Source organism: Tachypleus tridentatus, chromosome 13 (genome assembly GCF_004210375.1).
Source record: "Tachypleus tridentatus isolate NWPU-2018 chromosome 13, ASM421037v1, whole genome shotgun sequence".
In the NCBI taxonomy this organism is placed as follows: domain Eukaryota; kingdom Metazoa; phylum Arthropoda; class Merostomata; order Xiphosura; family Limulidae; genus Tachypleus; species Tachypleus tridentatus.
The window spans coordinates 165,279,057-165,303,583 of NC_134837.1; the positions used below are offsets into that span (position 1 = coordinate 165,279,057).

A 24,527-nucleotide genomic window follows, 5' to 3' on the forward strand; every position below is an offset into this window, starting at 1 on the left:
TAACCCTTGGTATCTTTGAAAAATATTATATTCCAACAAGTTGTATGAATAGAAAACAACACGCGCGCATTGGACACTGCGTTTAATGTGTAATGTTTTCTTTATGTTTTGTGAATTATCCAAAAAAAACAAATACGAAAGATAAGTTGCGATTCAAATTTACAAGAATTCACTGACTTCATCCGGAGATTTCATGACAAAAACTAATTTCGGAAGAAAACGTCTTACAAAATATTTATAACAAAACAAATGACATTTTATTTCACTAAAGGCAAACTATTTCACACTATATACCATATAAACAATAAATACATAACCTTCAAACAATCTGATAGCGTGCAAACACTATATATAGCCAAATGTTAGGTGACAGTTTAAACTCACAAAATTACAAGGAAGCATCGGTTCATCGTCACATCTGGTACATGTCGGTAAACATTAATGGCAAAATACTTAAGTAACACAAAAACTGAAAATTGGACCGCTAAAGCTACAAGTGTCGTTATTGTACCTACTATTTAGGTGATATCTGCTTGATACTTACATTAAACTTCATTACTTGCACATCTATCTAGTAACTAAATACCCGAAATTTCGCCATGAATCTATTTTTCTTCTTTCCTATTTCTAACCTCCGCCACCATCGCGATGCTGGCGCCTTCTAGTTTGTACAGAAAAGTATTTCTTTAATGTTTTTCTGTCGTCAATTAATCATTCACGTGTTGAGCAGCTAAAATGTTCATATACAAATACAACATATTCGTTCACAGAAAAAAAAAAGTAAGTGCATACAGTGACGTCTAAATATAAACAATAGGAAAATTATGGAAGATCACTTCCTAAAGAAAGTTACTCCCAAAAAATGTTTATTGACACAAAATGGTACCTATCTAACAATGTTTTTAAGACAATAAATATTTATATTCTTTGAGTTATGATGTAGTGTGTTGATAGTTCTTTTATGTGTATTTCTTTTAACAAGTGGTGTTATTTGCGGATAAGATACAATGACAAGCAAAAGCAGAATACTGAAATACTTGTGTTCTAGTATTTGCACACATCAATATTTTAAACGCAAATATTTTTTTATTAACGCTGCTTAACAATCAAAAACATATGTAACAATACCATTTAAAGATAGTAACTGTTTTCATTGTCAATTTTTACAGTGACCTGCATACAAGCAATATATGTAGTTATGATAATTACATGTACATATTGGTTTTTCAGGAACATTTAGTACCTAACAAAGCAGCTCACATAACTAGCTAACAATGTTTACAGCAAACAATGATTAAGGAAAATCTATTTACAGATAAAAATACACCAATTAATACTATTCCTCAAGGAACAATCAACAACTCAAAATATTTAAACAACAATATTTGTTTACATACAACAGTTATTCACTCAATAATATTTGTTACGGAAGTTTCATAACAAAACGTAATTAAATTGTAACATTTTTTTCTTTCAATAAATTCTCATTAACAATGTTAACGGCCAATGCATAATAAAAAAACAATAATTGAAGAGTACTGTCTATTTAAATATAATGTTCCCTTATGTTACAATGTTCTTAAAGAAAAATCTAATAATAAAACACAGTAACAATTGGTTACAAAGAGTAATTTGTTAGTTAACATTATAAGGACCACTAGATACTGAAAACTTTCAATATATAGAATAACTTAAACAAAATAATTCAAAGTTAACATTTGTTGACAGAAAACTTTTTAAATAATGACTTGTTTCAATAAATTATATATATATATATATATACTGAAAGTAACAACAATTTCATACATTTGTAACAAAAAATGAAAAAAACACTACTTATCTTTTTTAAAAGTGGTTGTTAATGGCCAAGTAACATCAAGAACTCAAGTTAAAACAAACAAAAAATAGTTACAAATCACTGGAGATTTTCTTACAAGTTCTATTTCATAATACAAATTTTATATTCATGTAATTAAAAGTACAATAATCAAAGTCAAATAATATTTTTAAATTCTAAAATCAATGCCAATCATGTAAAGTCTGTAACCATGATAATAATGAAAATACTAAAATGAAAAGTAACAGAAGAATTCAACTTAATGGTCTATAAATACATATATACACAGACTACCCTGTATTATTCCTAGACTGACAGAGCTTATACATCAGAAACTAAAATAATACCAGTATGAATCTTGTAAAACAAATATATATACACTTCAAAATCCCTGCCTTAAACATGAAATTTGAGTTACATTACATTTAGAATTCTTTCCCTATAAAGTGATCCAGGTGTGTTGTTTTGTGACTGTAATAAAATGTATGCATGTAACACTTCCAAGTTCAAAACGTTCATTTTCAGTAGCAGAATACACTACCACAGCATTACAACACACTAAGCTTGACTTCAACACTTTTACATAAAAATAATACAGCACTAACTTGCTTTTTTAAGTTTTGATTCCAAAAAGATCTTAATATTACAAACATCTCTTTCTCATAATGATTTAATTACACAACACCCTTCAATTAACTTGTTATTTTAGGAAACTGATGATCCATGATGCCATTAAATATTCTTAAGCTTCTGTTGCACACTTTATGAAATAATTCTCAGTTTCGAGTTGTTTTTAGAAAATTATTCTGCATTCACTAGGGTGTAATTCAGTTATAGTCAATTCTCTCTTTCAGAAATGTTTCTTACAAACTCTAACTAGCTTTTATCTTAATGTGAAAATCTCCAGTTCTAGTGGTAGAGATAGGGTTTCTTTTGTACTAACCTTAAGTACTACATTATAAAAACTACAATCACAACATTTATCAGAACAATAAATGATTACAAAATATTTATACTCACCCTAAGAATTTTCTGAATACACTGTAAACTTATATTTGAATGGGTTATCAAGTAATTAACTAATCTATCAGACTCAAAGCACTGGTTATTGTGTAAAAAGACATGTAAACATTTCATTTCATTATTGATTTTGCTAAAATATAAACGAAAATTTCTAAAGGACCAAACAAAAGATTTGATGTCATCAATACTTTGGCAACTATATAGATGAACTGGGCATTAAAAACAATGAAAAATAAAAATACCTTCAGTGAAATATTCTTGACCTGTGACATTATTACACTGACTGTTGTTGCTATTACTTGCTATTTATCTGTTTTGTTTTAAATATCATATACAACTAATTTCCAAAATATCTTAAACATTTTATATCACTTTTGAAGTTTTGTTAATTTGAAGTTACAATGGTTTTGATCAAGAGATAACTCAGATAATTTATCTCTGATATCTTGAGATTTTTCAATAAAAGTTCAAGAAATGTAACCCAAAAATCTTCTAAGCACCACAAAATACATAATGATTATCTTTGAGCTAAGCTTTTGATCTTCCATAACCTTAAATATGACCTTGTATATCAAAACAAAATAACACTACTGCAGTGTACATATAGTTGGCTGACTTGGAATGCCTTGCAATTATAAACACTTAGTGTGGGCTGTTGTAAAGCAATAAGCAACAACATTAGAATTCTTTGAAACTTTGTAAGAGTTATAGCATAATATACACTATTTAAACAAATTTTAATTCACATTTAAACTTTCTTGCAAAGTATCCTTCACCAATAAAATGTTTAACATACAGACTTCTAAGTTCCATACACAAATAACACTAATATTTTTCTTGTTAAATTGTACCTGTTTCAATTCATAGAACAACTTTTACCTGAAAACAGCTGTTGAGGTTTGAGAACACCAAAAAATAAGAACAAAAATAAAAATGATTATTAGAAGAAAAAAAATATATCATTATTATATCTTACACACATCCCTGATATATAAAAACAGTCTTATCTATTATAATAACTCTCATTAAATCATAAATATTTCAAAGACATCATTAAAAGCATGGAACCTAGACTTTAAACATAAGAACTTTTCTAGAATTTATTTTGCTCACACTGGTCTTGGTAATTCAAGATAATGTAAGCTGTTGATATAAGAATCTTACAAAATACAATTTTCATTTCTTTTTCTCCACATTAAAAAGTCTTTTGTATTATAAGTATCAAATATGCCAATTCATATTATTCCTATACGTATTAGTACCGTAATCAGTTGTAAATTCCAAGTCTCACCATTCACAGTTGATTTTCAAGTAGAAAAAACTAAAATATGAAGTATTAACATAAATAAAAGACAAACATAAGAATAACCTCACAGTATATGAAAACACTGACTGTTTTCTGTTTATAAAACAGTGCTTTTAACATAAATATTAAAATACCAATTGTTGAACACATTAAATATAAGCAAATAAAATGCACAAATATATGTTGAGTATGTGTACATGAACCTTAAATATGCCACAGAAAAGAAAGTTTAATCACATTTCAAAATTATTATATAGCGTTATTACCATGATAAAAATATAACATTAAAATTGATAATAGTTGATTTTAAAAAGAAATAATAAATCTAGTTTTATTTTTCATATTTTGTACATTTATTTTGTTTTTTTCAACATGACAGTTAATATGAGGCTAAGACAACTGTCTGAGACGTACATGCAGACTAGAACTCTAATTTACTAAAACATCCAACCTTACAATAATACAAAAACTACTTACGTGTGTGTGTGTGTGTGTGTGTATCCTGAGCTTTCAGGCTGATAATAAATTTTATTCAAAACAAGAAATAAACAAATAGAAGTTTATAAAATCTAATCTCTTCTTTTGTCCTCAACGTACTGTTGCCTTTCTTTAATGAAGAATGTAATCAGTCTGAAGGTAAGGGCACATACATAAATCATGCATTTATGGATTATACTCATATTTGTTCAAGTTAGTAAATCAATTTTGCAAAACTAACTAAAGTCATAGTGAAACAACAGGTTAAACGATGCTTAAAATACACAATTTAAATACTCTTTTACACAATAAGAGTTTTATATCATATTTAGATATATCTGTCAATTTTAATTGTTTTATAAATGCAAACTGTTGTACATAATTATGCTGTACAACTACATGTCTTAAGTTATAAGTACTGCAAAAAAAATCATAATTTGAATACTAGATCAGTGTACCTTTTGGTGGTATTTTACTTTTTATAACCTCTAAACTAACTAGGAAGAATAAAATTATAATTTGATTCTCAGTTAGACTTCTGACACCTCATAGAATATACAGGTTATAAAAAAAATAAAGGTGGTAACTTAAAAATATTTTTAATGTGGTCCCCCTAAACAAACAGTCTGGGATTGTGATAATTAGCACATCTTTTCACCTTTTTAATGGTAGAGAAAGACCTGAAACTAGATGTTATGTTAGATCACATTATGGGAAATTATTGAATAATGGTACTAAAGATTTAGAAAAATCTAAATTCATAAAAAGTAACTTATATATGTATCTTTTATGATGCCAATGACCTATACTGATGCTTTTAAAGCTCTTAGTCACTACAGAAGGATAACCAATAACAGTACACAGAAAATTCTCATCCTTATATCCATAGAGATTCATTAAGAACTGACTTACAGGTATAGCCTACCTAGTATATGAAAGTCTGGTTTTATAGCACAATCAATTTACAAATATTTCCTGATAATAACTTAATACATCTACACAGTTATTTGTGTTTTATATTTATTATCACAAAGCTTAAAGCAGAATTAAGTGAGCAACTGTTTTAGAAATTCTGACTTTGCACAGGTTTATGAATTGAAAAGTCAAAATTATTTGAATAAATACATATACCAGCTTAAACACATTGCTAGAAATAGTATGCATGAATGAGCTTTCTAAATACTACTATAAAATAAAGTCAACATTAAAATACCTTTCACACACTGCCATTTTGTTCCTCATCAGAACATTTGTATCTCATGCCTTTTAAAAAAAATAAGAGTGCATAAAACCTCTTAAAGAAAAATTACAAAGTTTGTGCTATGCCCATTAACTTAATCTTTTTCTTCTGGTGTAATGTACTGCAGATCTTATCTTAAAGGAGAGACTTAAGCCTGATGATTAATGTCTTATTTTTAAAATTTTTAACCACAGGACTTAATACTTTTTTTTTACTTTGAAAGAATGTGTAACCTGTAGATCCATGTATACTGGCAAAAATTACATAAACAAAATATTGCGTACACTTATTTATGGCAGCTTTTCATATTGTTTTACCAATAGCATTGTGCACTTATATAAAAAATTGTGTAACATACATTCATGTTCATAGAACAAAATTTTTTTTAATCAAATGAAGCAGTAACTTTTTTTTTAACTTAAACTTTTGAACCTTTATACTGGTTCTTGTTAAACTGTAGGTCTTTAAATCATGTGTGTGTTTTAATTAGAAGAGAAAAGTGAATATAAGAACACATATAGAGCCAGTAATGTGTATACCACAGAGATTTTTTGCTTGTATCTATAAATCAGGTGATGGGCTAATAAACTATTTTCATTGTGGGGAAACTGTGGAAACCATAAATTGTTCAGCTTACACACATTCCTTATCTGGTAACTATACATATATTCATTACAAAACATTGCTTCAACTTCTTTCTCTGAAGATTTTGTGGTAGATAATCCTGTTGAAATAAAACCAATATCTATATACTTATTATACCACAACTTAGCAAGTATTTATAACACAGAATAGAATAGTTATTAACTGCCACAACTTAACAAGTACTTATAACACAGAATAGAATAGTTATTAACTGCCACAACTTAACAAGTACTTATAACACAGAATAGAATAGTTATTAACTGCCACAACTTAATAAGTACTTATAACACAGAATGGAATAGTTATTAACTGCCACAACTTAATAAGTACTTATAACACAGAATGGAATAGTTATTAACTGCCACAACTTAACAAGTACTTATAACACAGAATAGAATAGTTATTAACTGCCACAACTTAACAAGTACTTATAACACAGAATGGAATAGTTATTAACTGCCACAACTTAACAAGTACTTATAACACAGAATAGAATAGTTATTAACTGCCACAACTTAACAAGTACTTATAACACAGAATAGAATAGTTATTAACTGCCACAACTTAACAAGTACTTATAACACAGAATAGAATAGTTATTAACTGCCACAACTTAATAAGTACTTATAACACAGAATGGAATAGTTATTAACTGCCACAACTTAACAAGTACTTATAACACAGAATAGAATAGTTATTAACTGCCACAACTTAACAAGTACTTATAACACAGAATGGAATAGTTATTAGCTTCCACAACTTAACAAGTATTTATAACACAGAATAGAATAGTTATTAACTGCCACAACTTAACAAGTACTTATAACACAGAATAGAATAGTTATTAACTGCCACAACTTAACAAGTACTTATAACACAGAATGAAATAGTTATTAACTTTCAATCATGGGTCTACAATCTGTATAATTCTAAAATGACTCTCAAAAAATTTTCAAAAGATGAACAACAAATTTTAAAAAATGCATTAAAACAAGTTAGATTATGTAACATCAAAAGTTTTAAAAACTGTTACTTGTTATAATTTCAGAAATTTTTAAAAATCATTGAATAGTACCTTTAAAATATGTACCTAAGAATTTTTTCAACTACATTTACAATTTCAGTACAATGCATGAAATCTTTAGTTTATATATATCACTAAATGTTCTTCTATAATACTAACCACTTTAACAAGGTTTGTCAGAACTTCAGTTTTACATACAAGTATTCTAATTTTGCAGAGTTTATTCTATAATATACAGTTTTACTACACATTCTCCACTCTGGCAAAATAATTTGAATGACTAAAATGTTTTGCTACATAAGTCACAAATTTGTACCAGTAAAGACCTTTTATAATGCCACAGTTCCCACTGTAAAGTAAATGTAGCAAACCCAAAGTTTCACATAGTTAATAGGTATTTTGTGAACTGTGGCAAATAATTGATTTTAGAAATGGCATTATGATAAGCCAAAATTCTCAATCCTAGTAAACTTTTATTACGGGCATAAATCCAAGCAAAGACAATGTTATTTGTTGACTTTACTGAAATAAAACCTGCAAAATGGATTGAGAATTTTCTTTCAATGCCTTGTCAACTCTTTATAATTACATAATGAGTTTCATTTTAAAGTATTTTTTTCAGTGTTGGCATTACATTTCTAGTGTCATGTAGGAGATCAGTGAATTATAAAAAGTTCCTTCACATACATGTTCATTATACACTAAATATAAGAAAAACCTTTTTTTACCAACCCGTCTATTCATGTTAATAATAAATAATAAAACAAATACAATCAACTATCATTTTTACAGTGATTTCCTATAATCCATCTAAAAGTGTGGTTTCTGATTGCCAAGAACTGAAATAATACCTACTGCATTACCTGTTAATTGCCATTGGGATGTCTAATGGCTACACTGTTCTTACTGTTGGCATCAGTGCCATAAATCTTCCCTGCTTTTTTTGCCATGCTGCCTAACAGCTCCAATGAGTTTTTGTAGGTAGACTTAAGAGATATAAGCCATTCCTTCAATCCTATCTCATCCTGCATAACAAAATATTAGGTTACTTGCAGCAACTGAAATTGATTACAAAATACTTTAAGAGGCATTCATAAAGTGTAATATCCTGATAACTTTTTCCATTTGCAGCCACATTGTATGAAAATAGTATTTAAACTTAGTAAGACTGAGACTATCTATTTATTAAAATCAATTGATTTTTAATATAAGAGGGAATCCTTAATAGCCATGGCACTTAAAATTATTTTGGACAGGATTATAGTAAATTAATTGATGAGACCCTTTTTCCTTTTTAATGGGTATATTTTTGTACACCAGCAAAATCAACTATAGGACACTATCAGGATCTCTTACCAGCTTACCACCAAATTGAAATGTTTTCAAGTCAAAAAGGGTTCGACTTCCCGAGTCCAAAACTGTAATTAGATGGAGCTGTAAGCTAAAATTTGTAGTTGAGAAAACATGGAGCTATTTTATGGGCTGCTCTGCCATGGCTAATAAACTGTTCCACTTTATACAAATGTTATTGAAATTTCTCAAAGTCTCAATATTTATTAACAAGAATACTCAACAGAATACAACTTTCCTAACAATAATTTTAAACTACATATCTTATGAAAGAACTACAAATGCCTCTTGAAGATATAGCCTAAACAATCAGAATAAATCTAAAATCTATTAATTTAGAGGTAAAAAGTGATCTATAAGGTCACAGTTAAGTTAAGTGATGAATAGCTGTTCTATAGATTCAGTAAAATTTGTTGTAATGTACAGTACTGTGATCAACTTTCATCTAAACTGTAAATTATATTTTATTACAACAGCCCGAGTCTGAACATTTCATTAAGCTTCAAGTTACTGTAAATTTACAGAAAAAACTGACTTCCTTAAATCAACAGCTACTTCCTCAATAAAAAAAAACAAGTATTTTTCATATGTTTGAAATTTGTCAACCCTGTCTCCTTTCACCTAGAAATTGCAACTATCAGAAACATTATTCTAGTAAGAATGATACACATCACTTGAGAGCAACGTTAATTTCATAAAACACATACAGCATTTGTCAGGACAACACGTGCATCCCGGTCTCCTCTCATTTTCAGCACAATACAATGTTCTCCTTTTATTTGGACATAGTCAGAACACACATCTTCCACTTGATCCATGAATATCAACTAAAGGAAAAAAATTAAACTGTTTATATTGCTAACATCAACTTCTCCTTTAAATGGGTTTATCTCAAATTTAATGATAACATATAAGACAGTGTTCAGAATAAAACAGGTGATTTTTACTTCCTACAGGCCAACCCTTACAGACAAATAAATCCCACTGAAAATGCAAGCAAATATATGTCACTTCTAACTACATTCCTTATTGAGTATGATGCATTTTCTGCACAACTCTGAGAGATCCATTACAGTAGTCTGACAAAATACTGCCATAATAAGATCCACATTTCATATTTTAAGCTCTTCAGTTATCTAAAAGTGCTGTACATGTAAACCATTCCTGAAAGAGTCAAAAGGTGGAAGTCACATAGTGGTACATCAGGAGATAATGTTAGCTAGGACCATCCAAACTTTTCAGCTATATTTATTGCATAAACACAACAGGAAACTTAACATCATCATACTGTAGAAGAATATTATCTAGTGGCAAATTAATACTATTCTATTAAAACAACCATACAGAAACTAACTCATATTTGTAGGTAACCTTAAAGTCAGGCTCAATTCTTTTATTTCTTTAACATCTACACATCAATGTCTAAAAGAGTCTACTCTGTATTTAGCCAATGACTTTTACTCTCCAGAAGTTTCACCATATAAAACATTGAATAAAAAAGGAATTAAAAAAGGGGTCTAAAGTTTTAAGCTTCTTAAACAAATATTTTGTTCTTCTGATGCAATTTTTCTTTTGCTTGCACACTTTATATTATGAGTGTATTGCACATTTAGGACTAACCTGGGAGATAAAAATGTTCTATTTAAACCCAAAGCTCCTTCCTACAACTTTGTGAAATTTCAATCAAAATTTAGAAGTCAGTTATCTACAACTGTGGGAATGTTAATATGCATTAATCAACTACTGGAAATGTTTTAATTCAAAAAGTAGCATTTCAGTCAAAATAAGATAATAAAAATATGCATCTGGTGTAATTTGGGTTAAAATAATACAAGAAATATTTAATAACACATTTAACTGAAGGTTTGAGATGGGAATCAGTGTTCATACAATGACAATATTCTGTATAGCGAGTGGCAAAACTGTTCCAGTACCCTTACTGGAAAAGGGTCATCTTAAATTTTACATGGAATTTTTCTCTTGTCAAAAAAATTGTCACTCATAGTTGTGAGATAATTTGAAATTGGATTTATTTATAAAGAGCATACACTTCCAGCTTTGCTCATTCCACTGTTTATGGTCCAATGTCCATTTCAACCTTTTGGTTTATTTCTTCTTGGTAATGGTTCTTTAAGAAGTATATGTCCTGTAAATCTACTTTCTGCTAATCTGATAACATTCACATCTATATTGACAGCAAAATAGTTGGAAAAATCCATATTTAACCATTGTTTATTTGATAAACAATACATCCTATGATATGCATCATAATTATTGGAGATGTTTATTTTCTACCTCAACAACACCTATTATTATTAGTGTTAGTTTCATGCATTCTTTTTAGTCTTGCATACGGCTCCAACTGAAGCTGAAAAGATTACACTAATTTTTTTACAGGAACACAAACAATAGTGTAAACTATCTATGTGACAAAAGGGGATGGCATGTTCAGTCTTAAAATTGTGGTAGAGGTGAACAAGGGTTTGATACACTCCTTCCAAATGGAGTGCTCAGGTGAACCCCTGCTTGTGGATTGTTTAACTGATGTGATTAAGAGTTGTTGTCTTACAGAGAAGGGTAATTTACTATTTATGGTTTGAGTGAGTGAGAGCTGTGGAGGAAACTGAATGAAATGAGCCAACAGATATGCTGGGCTGAGGCTGGTCATGACAAATTGAGTAAAGGTGAGCTGGGAGATCAAGGCACATTGTTTGGGGCAAGAGGTTGTTTACCAATTTATTTGTTAAAAAATAAGCAATTGTGAAGTTTTGCTTGTGAGATGTTTAGTTACATTATGGGATAAGGGTTAGAAGAAAGAGGCTATATGTTAGAAATACTTTTCAGGGTGGGACAGGGACCATAGTCCAATGCCCAGAATTTAGGTATGTGGGGAAAAATGGAGTGATCAAAGCAAACCCGTTTTCAAAGGATGGTCACTGGATATTATATTTGCCTTTTACATCTCTTGTTCTCATTGTTTCCATAATTATTTCCAATAGTGTACAAACATTAGAATACATTGAAAATAACAGGAGAAATGAAATTTGATTGATATCTGCTAAATTAAAGCAAAACTTACATCTGGTTTATTGCTTCCTGATTCTGTATGTAGTTCCATTCTATTTGGATAAAGTTTACCATATCTAGTCAGCCAGGCAGAAGCAAATGGTCCTCCAAGTTTTTTGATAAAACCATGAATGATGCAGTCAGACTCTAAAAGAAATGTCTAGAATTAATAGTGAAAAAATAAACTGCTGAGTAGAATATTTTCTTTCTTTATATAAGGAGAAATCACATAATCAAGGTTAAATAAATCATTCTCTATGATATCATATAATTTATTACTCAAAACCCAAAATGCTAAACACAAGATATTGGTGAAATAGCAAGAAATCTCATAACAGCAGCTTGTATATATAATTTTATTTTACTATCTATAGTCATAAAGCTGCAGTTGGGTATTAAATTCTGAAAATATAAATTCTTAAATAATAATCACTTAAATCAGGTGTTGTTGTTTTTTTTATAAAATAAACTGTTATCATATACTTCATAAAAGAACTCAGTAAACAGGATAAATATTTTTATAGGTTAACTATATTACTTTTCATAAAAAAGGCAAAAGAAACTGGTAAATTTCTAGTTCTTTGCAGTGAATGTGCCTACATGATATTAAATACTTATATTAACCTTTTTCATCTTCAAAGATCATTTTCATTTTGGCTTTCCTCTTCTGAGCCATCTTGTCTGCCTCTTGATTAATGGCATCAAACACTGTTTCAGCTATTTCTTGTTGCCATCGGTCAGAAATGACCACAGGGAAGTTTCTATAGAGTTCTTGGTCAGCTTCAGTCAGCTGTAGATACAAGGTTAACAAATATAATAAAGCAAAACAATGAGCTTCAGTCAATTATTCAAGGAAAGATAATGGATAAAGCAGTAATGTAGAAAAAAAAAAGATATTAAATTACAGAAAGTAACAACTAGTAAAGAAATAAAATACATGTACTTAACCTACATAGTGTATAACATTCTAACTGTAATAAACATAAAAGTAAAGCTTTTCACATAATACTCAATACCAGTTCTCATCAATATTATGGTAACCTAATTCTAATGTTAATTGCTTGTAAACATCAATGTAATACAAAAAACAAATTGAAAATGAAGCCTGAAGGAGCTACAGTATATTTTACTTCTCTATTTTTTCAATTTTAGTACATTTTTTGCAAGTTTACAAAACCATTACACTTCAAACAGTATCTCATTAACATACAATTAGTAGCTAGATAATACACCTTAAAATATTTTAAGAGTAACTTATCAAAATGCCTGAAATATAGCATTAAAATGTCGCTATGAACTTTGCAAACAAAAGAGAAACATTAATAGCTTCCCGACATGACATTAGTAGGTAGTTGGTATACTGAAAAATACAATGGAAGTTAGAATGTCTACAAGTAACATTACTGTATGTAAATGTTCATCATAAAAGTTCAGTAGAAAGCAGCCAGAAAATTTGAAAAAAATAATAAGATCAGCTGATAACAGGTAGGAAAACTGATTTATAACCATCAGGAAGAGTTTTACAGATGGTGGAGCAATGTTCTGTCAAAATAAGCAGAATATTATACCATCAATGAAACTCTTATCCTAACAAGTCACTGATTGCCTACTTATTATTATTATACTAGTATAACTTGCTTCCTTATTCATGCAAAGGCAACTAACTGATCATTTAGTCTAGAAAATTAGCAACAATTAACTACCATGATAGTAGAAAAAATAACTTAGTAAGCAACAATAACTGGTGAAAAAGGTATGTAAAGTAACTAGCTAGAAGGTCTTTTGAATAACATTAATACCTATACATGAAGTCTGAAAATAACAATAAATACTGTTCTCAGTCTAAAAATTACAGTAAAATACAAATAACCTACAGTCCAGGGTAAAAAAACAAAAACCTAGTAAGACCTGAAACAGTCTCATACACATATGTTTTAACATATTTTACTGAAGACAAACCAGTGTTACCTGCTTGACAGGAAGCAGTTAATTTCACACATGACTTTTATAACCATAATCCACAGCACTGATGGATTAGACCTTTCCAAATGAAAACACAGAAGTCAAATATTAATGGGTACAAAATGGTCAAGCACTGTATGACTTTTTCAAAGGTCATCAACTCATCTGTTGCACAAACAAAATCTCATGTTGTGCATTACATTCATCCTAGGGATGCAGATTCCACATCCAAGATCAGGAAAAAAAAACGACTTTACTCTTATGGATGACACCTTCTATACTGAGCCAGAAATTTACTTCTCCTCTATTGTCTAGTTTATCAAAATTCACCAGAACAAAGTTGTTATACACTGACAATATCTCTGGTCTCACTCAGAGGGCTTGAAGAACTTTGAGGCTCATAAGGGTTCTTGACACTCCCATGTCTACCAGGAACTCAATCAGATCCCTATACTCTTATCAGCACCCACCTAAATACTGTTTGTTTGTTAAGTTGGACATCTAAATTTGTTTGTATATTAAGTTGGCAACTAAATGTTTTGGTGCAAACAGTTTGTCATGCTCCCTTAAGCTACAGCCAAGACTAATTTGAGTTTTGTAAGTTTTCTGAAGCATCTAGTTGGTCATTAGAGATACGACAGTCAGTACTGTATTAATAACCTTATCTTTGCTGCTTAATAAAGTGCCAACCTGTATTCTCAAGATTGCTGGTATGGGTGTTAAAACCATTTTTTGGTTAACAAAGAGAGTTTGCAAACAGCAGTCTTGGGAATACAATTTTACTTCAAGTGCATTTCTCATCATCGTGAAAGTGCCAGCCTTGTAAGTTGACTGGTATCTGTTCCACAAGGTATAGCAAATTTCTTCACCAGTGTCCCACTAGTCCACAAGTAAAGCAGAAACTTCTCTTTTCCTCTCAAGGATGAAGTCTAGGTTGAGACATTGGACTATGAATGCAGGATATATCCCATTCACAAATTTTGCAGTGATGTATACCCTGTGGGCAGACCTCTCATGCATCACAGTGCCCAAATATGTAGATGGCAGGTTGTTAGTCCTCTAAATTGTCATGCCCAACACAACAGAATTGCCACTACAGATGCCACTGCAGGCTTTGTCTTTTCTAATGCATGTTGTGACAGATATCACTTGCATGAACATTAAGATACCCCTTATTTCCAAGTGTTGTCACATAAGCTCAAAGGGAAGTTCCTCAATAAATTATCAACTAGGATATCCTCCTGATTTGCAAAGACCTTTTCTAGGTATGCCTTCTCATGCAATTGGTTTAGATCATTTATGGTGCTAATCCTTCAAGCTTTGAATATGGCCAAATTGGGTCAAATCAACAATGCAACTCATATGTGAATGTCTCCCAATCATACTATTGGTCCTCATACAGATTCACTAACATTGATGGTTGGACCATCTCAGCACAGGACCAAAGACTGAATAGTCCATTCCAGAGTCAATCCATTCTGGGCAGTTATCTTCTAGAAATGCTTTAGGAACTGATCTAGGTTGTTTTTTTTGTCATCTATCTGAACAATGAGGACATGATATATTAGGAAACACTCACAGATAACTGTGCAGCTGATCACAGTCTCTCCATCATAGGATGCCTGCTGATATCGAACTCTTCCACTTAATTGTAACTGCTTTTGTTTTATGGATATGTTGTTTTCAATTCAAAAGCACTCTTTCAAAGTCAGTAAACACAACAAATCAAACTAGGACAATATGCACATTATGAAGTCAAGAAATCTGATATATTTCCTGTTGAATAGCAACTAAAATTGTGCTGTTAAGACTACTTGTGGTATTTTCAAGAACTAATTCCTCAACGAGTAACAGAGATAACAGGAGATTCAACCACAAAATTTGTGGAATAGTCAATACTTGGAAATTTGGTGGAGTTTTTTTATATGTGAAATAAGGAGACTGGATCAATCTTGAACAAAACAAATGTAGATAAATCAACAGCTGATATTGTACTAGACAGTGTTTAGTACCACAGTTTCCATTCTTTCTGGATTTATTTCCACAGACCTAAAGTATGATCTTTCTATGAAGAAGTCTTTTTAGGATTGAATTAAGAAAGCAAGCTTGCATTCAACAGGCAAACTAAGTTTCTTTATCAAGTCAACTGTGTCACCTCATGACTATTCTAATTTCAAAACATCAGCCAGCTGTAACAAACAAATATGTCAATTTGACCAGCAAACGATATTACAGTCCCTGATCTTTTGAACAGGTACAATATATTATTGCAACACTCATTCAGGCAGAAGAGTCATTATCTACAACAGTGAAGAAAGAAATAGAGTAACTTCAATGTTTTCCAGAAACATCTAAAACAATTTTAAAAAATTCTATATTACTAAAGCAGGTAAAAAAAACATAATATGTATGTCTATCATGCTATTAAAAGTCAGTTACCTTTCTGGTGACAGTAATATGGGAATTTATACCTGCAAGTATCACATCTAATTTAGTTTATGCATATGTTGCTGTTTTTTAAAATTATAATTACATTGAAATCACCAAAGTGATAAAAATTGCAATTCATAATAGGATAATGCATAATACCAAGTCACAGAAAAATTTATATCACATGAAAATAATCAGTCAGTTGAATGCAATTGATTGACGAGCCTGATGACTGATTGATCAAACAAATTACACTATTCATCCAACTCTAAGAAGATATTAATTTTTCACCAATATTTGATTCTATGTGCACACACTGATGAATTAGAACAGGAATAAATAATACTGTTGAAAGATATTAAAATATATGATTGAAAGAAAAATGTTAATGAGAAGAAAAAGGCTTATGAAATTTAGTAATCAATTACTATTGAATATTGGTATAGGAAATGACCTCTCGTATATATTACATTTGTAGGATGTAATTTTTTTTAAAACTACAAGTATATGAAACTTCTTATTGAAGTCATAAATATACCTTAAAATATATATATAAAATAATTAAGTTGTTGACTTACTGAGCATTATAGAAAAAGGTTTTAAAACTAATCCATAACTGAAAGAAATACTATTAATTACTTGGAGTTACAAATAAATGACACTTTGAAAAGAAGATACACATAATACAGTACAACCACAGTCTTTACCTTATTCAGCACTCACCTTGATTCCTCGTGTGTCCTCTTCATCAAATGAACCTATGTCAAATGCATCAGCAGCATTCACTTCACCCCTTGGAGGAAGGAGTGGAGGGGAATATTTCTGTAGGTATACTAATGGCCAATCTATTCCACTAAAAAATGCATGCTCCTTAACCTCCTCGGATCTAGATACAAACAAACAAAACAGAAACACTCGCAAGCCTTCTCATGTTTCTGTAATAACCTATTGTTACTGTTCCATCTTTGCTTTTATGTCTTACCATTTGATATCTGTTCTGTAAAAGAATGCTTTGCCCCAAATCATTCTATGCCATTAAATATTAGTATCCAGTTTATCTTCCACCATAAGATTTATTGAAGGTATACATCTTTTAGTTTTACTGCAACCTCAGATCTGCATTACTCTGTAAAATTTCTTTTACACAACAGCTTTTGATCAATCTAAATCTCCTAATGTGCACAAATGATCTCTGTTTTTTTAATTTTTAGCCTTGGTCTATTTTAATTTACAAGAAATGCTCTAAACAGTTTCTATTTATCATATAAGAGTCTGAGGATTATAACACTTTCCACAATCACTCTTAATTTAACAGTAACCCTTTGCAGTTATATTCTAGGCTAATGTCTAAATATTTATATATAATATTTTTTTAGTTTTACCACTTACCCTTTGCCTTTACATCCTAGCCTTTGGTCTATCTCTCTGTGTAACAGTCCCTCTAACAAGGACTTCAGTTCAGGAGAAAAACAGTCTGGTAACTCAAAGTTCTATCACAATAAAAAAACCATTGAGGTAGCTAAGCATTTTTTTCATTATAAATTAACTATTTTTAGTGTAAGGGTAGCTAAAATATCACACTTAAACTCTACTACAAACATTTCTAAAAACAAATCACATGTACACCTCTAACTCAATACAACATGACACCTTTCAGCACGATCCTTAGGGGAAAAGAAAATAACACATTATGATTTGGTTTCATATTCATTTTATTTCAGTGCTTTTCAATTTTAATGTTTCTTTAATCATATTTACTAACTTCAAAAATGAGTTTTATGAACTGTTATCATAGGAATGATTGGCTAGTGTGTAGCATGCAATGATTTCATTCTTTCAGTAAGACACAATGCAATGTATTATTATTTGATTTACACTTCACCTGAATGCATGAAGTTCCAAATAACTTCTTCACTATTAACATTTGTTAACAATTATTAATACAAAATCATTTAACACTGAAACACATTAACATAGAAAACAGAATCTTGCATAAGTTAAAAAGCAGAAAAACTATTCTCATGATGCATGAATTTCATACAGCCACCAAGTAATGAAGATCAGAATGTGGAGGCAAAATTACTAAGTGCCTTTAACAATTTTACAGCATAAATTAGAAGTAGTTGACTAAAGTTATAATATTTTAACATCAAAGTCATCAACTGAATCATAGTCACATACTACACAGCTATGCAAAACAAGTTATGAATACCAAGTTATCATGCAAAACAAATAGATGGAATAATTTCTTTATGGTCAAATTATCTATACTGTGACCTCCTTTATAGCAAGGTTTTAAAACATGTACTGAACAATCTTGTGTTGTATTGAAGCAGAAGCATATTTTGTTTAACAGTGAAAAAAAATAATTAACTTGGAACTAGTACATGATGTAAAGCTTTTTCTAAAAAATTGTACAAATAAAAAAATTAAAAATATATAAAAACATCCCTTGTTTAAGTTTTACATTTCTGAATTGATAGCTTATTTTAGCCTCTCTCTGTAACTTTATTAATTGGCCCCCAAAATCTATTCTTTTTTCTGTTATAAAAGAAAATACAATACTCTCAAACTGGTAAAATAATTGAACTTTATGGTGTTTATATTTTATTCTTTAATACACTGTTATACAAAGTGTTTGGAAAGTCACTGTGCACTTATATATTTATTAACAGACATATTTCAATGTAGAATACAGGAGGTAAATATGAATGACAATTATATACAATGTTGAAAGTGATCCCTGTTGGCATCAATACAGGCCTGGATCCTTCTTATTTTGTTTCTAAACACCGCTATCAGTTGCTGGCTTGAAATAGACTGAATGAAATATGATTACAAAACTGCACAGTGACTTTCCAAACACCCTGTAATGTGAATTCTATTTGAAACTGGACAAAAGACTCACTTTGAACCTCCTTTGACAAACAAGAGGTTAAAGTAACATTTATATTAAAAATGTTATCATTTTACATTGATCTTCTGTAGAGAAAACAATGAACAAATTAATCTATAATGTGAAAGTGATTACTACAAACTGAATTTCTAAAGACATAACAATAAACAATTTAAGATACAAGATGAACATGATCATGACACAGTAAAATGCAAAGATAAATGTCTTCCATTTTTACATTAATAAAAAAATAGAATTACATTCACTTTATGTTACTTTAATTCTTTTTATTACATCAAACTCTGCTGTTATGTACATTTTCTTTATCTTTTCTTAATATACCCAAAGTATCTTAAATCTTTTTGTTTATAATAGACAGAACAATTTAACTTTCCAATTATTATTAGTATATGTACGTTGAAACTAATAGTTAATCTTTTCTTTCACATAAGAAAGTCAACTAGCACTTATTATTTGAATCAAATAATATCTAATGTTCAATGGCTTGCTTCTAAAACTGAATAATTAACTCACCATTGTCATTGTCAATCGGTCAATCTCATGTTTGTCTTTGGTTTTATGTTGCCGGAATGGACTATGTCTGAAAGAAATCATGTAAAACATGTCAAACTTGTAATCTATTCATTTGATATTTTCATATAATGCTACTCAAATTCTGATGATAATCAAGTCAATAATTAAAGTATTTCTATATACAATTTTATCATTAGCATTAGTCTTCTGAAAACTGTTGCTAGATTGTAGCTAACACCTACAGACTGTCTAATTAGGAACTTCTTTCAGAAACTTATCATATGATTTATTAAATCATACCCTTTGAGCAGTTTGTAGAGCATACAGCCAAGAGAAAACCAGTCAGCACTGGAGTCATAAGCTGTTCCTTTAGATAAGACTTCAGGAGCCATGTACCCATGAGTGCCTCTGATAAAAACAAATCATTTTATACACTAAGCTCTCCTTCTGCAATTACTTCTACAAAAGTTCATAATTTATGTTTTCCTTTCAACACACAAATATTATATTAAAATGGCACACCTGCAAAACAAATCTTAGGAAAAAATTAAGATAGATCTGTGTCTTTGAGAGGTTTTTAATTTACTTTAACTTATTAATATGCAAATTAATATCACCAGAGTAAATTAAAGTCACACCTACTAGATAATTCACAATGCACTTTCACAGTTAAGAAAAAAAAAGGAGAGAGAGAACTTCTACAGAAAAAATCCATCTAATGTCATAGAACATTCATTAATTCAACATTTGTAAATATAAAACAACCATAAATTCACAGAATAATAACAAACAGCACTCAATGCTGACTTTAAATTTCAAAAGTCTTTATTAATTATTCCCAAATGCTATATTTTAGGTATTCTTTTTATGAAAAAAATGAATAAAATAGATTCTAAGAATGACTTTTCAAAATTTTCATTAATAAAGTAAAAAATTAATGGTATTTTAAATTATGAAAACCCATGTGTATGGATCTGTTTTGTGTTAAATGTTATGACTCTTACTTATCATTAGAAATTACTTGGAACTAAAAACAATATCTCAGTATTTCTGTACTTCATATTTAAGTTGTTTAAATGCTTAATTTGAGAAGTGAGGTAAAATTTATAATAATAAAAGCAGTTACCAACTGTTCTAGTAACTCGAGCCCTAAGCTTGTGAATGTACAAGTTTTCTTTTATTTTAAGGTGCTGTTCACCATTGGCCCTTAAGATCTTAAACTAATTAGAATATATATATCAATGTCATTTTCTTATGGCTGTATACAAATACATCAACTTAATATGGAATCTTAGGTTAGCATGTTTTTTCATCTGTGTTAACAATTTTCTTTTTGTACAATCAATATGGCCTTACTGACAGCAAGAACAAGTAAATGTATAAACTATAAATAATGATGATTGTAAAGCTGGAATTCAGTCCTTATATCTAAAGGAAAAAGATATTTGTTTCCTAATTTCTATAAAAATAAAATTATTAATCTAAGTGAAAGAGCATGTTAACCTAAGATACCCTTTTAAGTCAAGTGTACTTAACATATTCTAGGAGAATTTGTTGCAGTCTATTATAGATCTTAGAAAGTATCAACGAATAAAAGGAAGCTTCTAATACCCAAACTAAGAATACTGATGTTAATGAAATAACTGGTAAACTGCTTTTATTATTATTATAAAAGTGTAGTCATTTTGCTACATGCATAACACATTTCTAAGAATAACTGAACTATATTAAAAAACATCTGTCACAACAAATGTATTTAAACCTTGTAATAATGGGTTTAACCTGGATCCTATAACATTGACCAGCTTCAAGTGTACCTGAACAATTTTTTTTTGTGCTGCATACATTTACAATAAATACTTTAAAGCTCCTCTGTTGTATTAGTTAACTTTTGATTTTATCTCTCACATGAAATTACATTTGCTATTCTTGTGAGAATGCTGTAGTAAAAATGCCATATTGACCTTTCTGTTTAATAATAACTTAAACTTTTTCACAAAACAACTTAATTGAATATGCTGTTTGTTGAATATTCTTTTGTTGTATACCATTTGATATATCAAAGCAGCTTTTGTACAGTCAACATTTTTTTCTTGATTAGTTTATACAAATGTGGTAACTTAAGTTACAATTACAAAACTGTTACAAATTTGTGCATCTACACAGATTGAAAAATCTTTCTAGAGAACACAAAGGTATTTTAAAATGGATGATATTTTTAAAGAATACAAATAAGTTTAAGGTAAACTTACACACATGCATGGGGCTTCTTCTTAGAAAAATCACAAGCCAACCCTAGATCAGATATTCTGACATGGCCGTGCTCATCAAGTAAGATATTTGCTGGCTGGAAAACAAGTCAACAAAAATTATATTTCAAAGTATGAAGAGTATTTTGTTGTGCCAGAAGTAAGAAGATATTCATTAGTTAAAAAATATCAAAATAACATCTATGATACAAAAGTTAAAAAATATCAAAATTATATCTATGATACAAAAGTAAAAACAATCAATATACACGAAATAATATAAACATAGCTAAAACCTAACAGAAATTGCAAACTATGGTGATTATGTACAATATTAAGTTATATAAATAAGACATACATAAACTAACCTTCAAGTCTCTGTAAACTACATGTCTTTTATGCATGTGTTCTAGTCCCAAGATAACCTCTGCTGCATAAAACTTCATTTCTTGTTCATTAAAAACACCATGCTGAGATAAATGATAGTGCAGGTCTCCCCCTGATTAAGACAATATTCTACTTGACTTTATATCATAACTAATAAAAACAAATATTACTTTAATTCATAAATGCTTCAAAGAATCTTCAAATCACTTGATAAGTTCAATCTTAACTGTTATACAAATAAACAGATTGGCTCATAATATAATTAAATCCTACAAAAAATTCTGTTATACAAATATGTAAATGTTTATCTAAGCCATAAAATTTTGTAACAGTTTTTATTGCATTGTGGTTTTTTTAGGCTTTTTGATTACAAGAACAAAAATTTCAAGTTCAGTTCACTAATGATTATTAAAGCATTTATTTTTTCAATCATAAGTTACAAAACTTACATGGCTTTATGCACTAATGACTAGCCTAACTTCATAAATAATAGTAAACAGTTACTCAACTGTTGATTTTCTCACATGTATAGTGCTTCCTCATACCCATTTCTTTACTGAAATATATACTCAGTATTAAAAAAAAAAAAATTAACAAACCATCAAACTGCATAATAAACTACTGAACAATTATCAATTTTGTTAACCCAATAATTAATCATACACTTTAGCACCAACTACATCAATCAACCTACTCTACTGTTGCTTGCATTTTTAAATTGTTCAGGCATTTTCCTAACCTTTGAAAACAATTCCAGAAGTTGAGATGTGCATTCATATGAAATCACAACTCACTCTTACTAACATTAATATAAATGTCTAAATTACAACAATAAAGCCCACAATACTGCCACTCTCTAGATTGTAACATTTTAAACAATGATACACTAAACTTAAACTTCCATAATTAATAACAAAGAAACTATTATCCACTAACTACACTAATATTTATAAATACAGACAAAACAATCATTAATTCAAAGTTTTGAGACAGTTTGAATGGGCAGCAAAATAAATTTTTTTTACCCAATAATGACACAAGCTTGTAAAAATTATTGAAGCGAGACTAGTTTCATATTCATTTTTTACATGGAGTCTATTTTCAATATGCACTCTCCTTCAATATCAGTTACCCACACAGTGTCATGAATACAGAAGTTTCTCATAGTGAGAATAAGTTCCAACATTCCTCTTGCTATAGCTTCACGATCATTTCTGTTTACATCAGGTTTAGCCTCTTTCTTGATCTCTGAAAACAGTCCCCCACTCTTTCATTAACACATCAGGTCAAACAATGGTTACTGTGGAACCAGTGTCAATTAATATGATGCAAAGCTTTCCATCAATAAATTCATTAATTTGTGGACTAAATTATTTAAATAATGAATTTTTTTATATGAATTGCAGCAGAAGGAATATTCTTAGCTGAGCTTCAGCCCTTAAGTCCAGCTAATTCCTGTTTTCTGATTTCTAGTCAGAAAAGTCTTTTTTGTTTGTTGAATCTGTTTGGGCTCCAACACTCATTGTGTTTTCTTCTTGACTATCTTTTTCACTGTTTCATCATTTCCTGCATATTTTTAATCTTACCACAAACACGTCTCATCATTTTGAAGTTAATAGTGTACTTTATCAAAGTAATTCCACTCGTACTACAAGTGTTATAATGACTTACATTGTTGAGGGGGTTATTTCAGATTATTTGTTAAAAAGAAAAGATACTTCAAAATCCAAACCACTTATTGATAATGAAAGCATTTTACTTTTTCAACCACAAGTTCTACAACTAACATGGTTTCATAAACTAAAAACAAGCCTAACTTCACAAATATAACATGTTTACCTATTAATGTAAGGTTTCTATTTCTTTGTTATAAGTTAAATATTCATAAAACTAAACAAACTTACTAGTTCCCTAGAAAATAACTAGCTGACCAATAAATTCTCTAGCTCAATAATCAAGACTTACTAAAGAAATCAACAACCTACTTAAGTATAACTTGCACTTTACATCACTTAAATAGTTTCTTAAACTTAAGAAAATTACAGAGAATGACCTATGTGATTAGTATGTGATATCAAAACTTACTCTGGTTAACATTACT

The 24,527-nt window shown here is 29.6% G+C and overlaps 1 protein-coding gene across 4 annotated transcripts in view; it reads right to left on the reverse strand.

Moving 5' to 3' along the window:
* Positions 1-234: 234 nt before the first annotated feature.
* Positions 235-24,527, reverse strand: part of LOC143236793 (G protein-coupled receptor kinase 1-like) — a 58,993-nt gene continuing 34,700 nt past the window's right edge. For 3 of the 4 annotated variants that reach the window (XM_076475355.1, XM_076475353.1, XM_076475356.1), the window contains 11 exons: positions 22,408-22,538; positions 22,043-22,137; positions 20,091-20,198; positions 19,791-19,857; positions 17,750-17,850; positions 17,084-17,246; positions 12,593-12,758; positions 11,982-12,115; positions 9,610-9,729; positions 8,416-8,577; positions 235-6,607 (listed from right to left, as the gene is read on the reverse strand). In XM_076475355.1, the coding sequence (XP_076331470.1) occupies positions 8,419-8,577; positions 9,610-9,729; positions 11,982-12,115; positions 12,593-12,758; positions 17,084-17,246; positions 17,750-17,850; positions 19,791-19,857; positions 20,091-20,198; positions 22,043-22,137; positions 22,408-22,538 (1,244 nt within the window). In that variant the 3' untranslated portion in view covers positions 235-6,607; positions 8,416-8,418. Of the gene's footprint in view, positions 6,608-8,407; positions 8,578-9,609; positions 9,730-11,981; positions 12,116-12,592; positions 12,759-17,083; positions 17,247-17,749; positions 17,851-19,790; positions 19,858-20,090; positions 20,199-22,042; positions 22,138-22,407; positions 22,539-24,527 lie in introns of all 4 variants that reach the window. The other variant, XM_076475354.1, reaches the window with a different exon arrangement.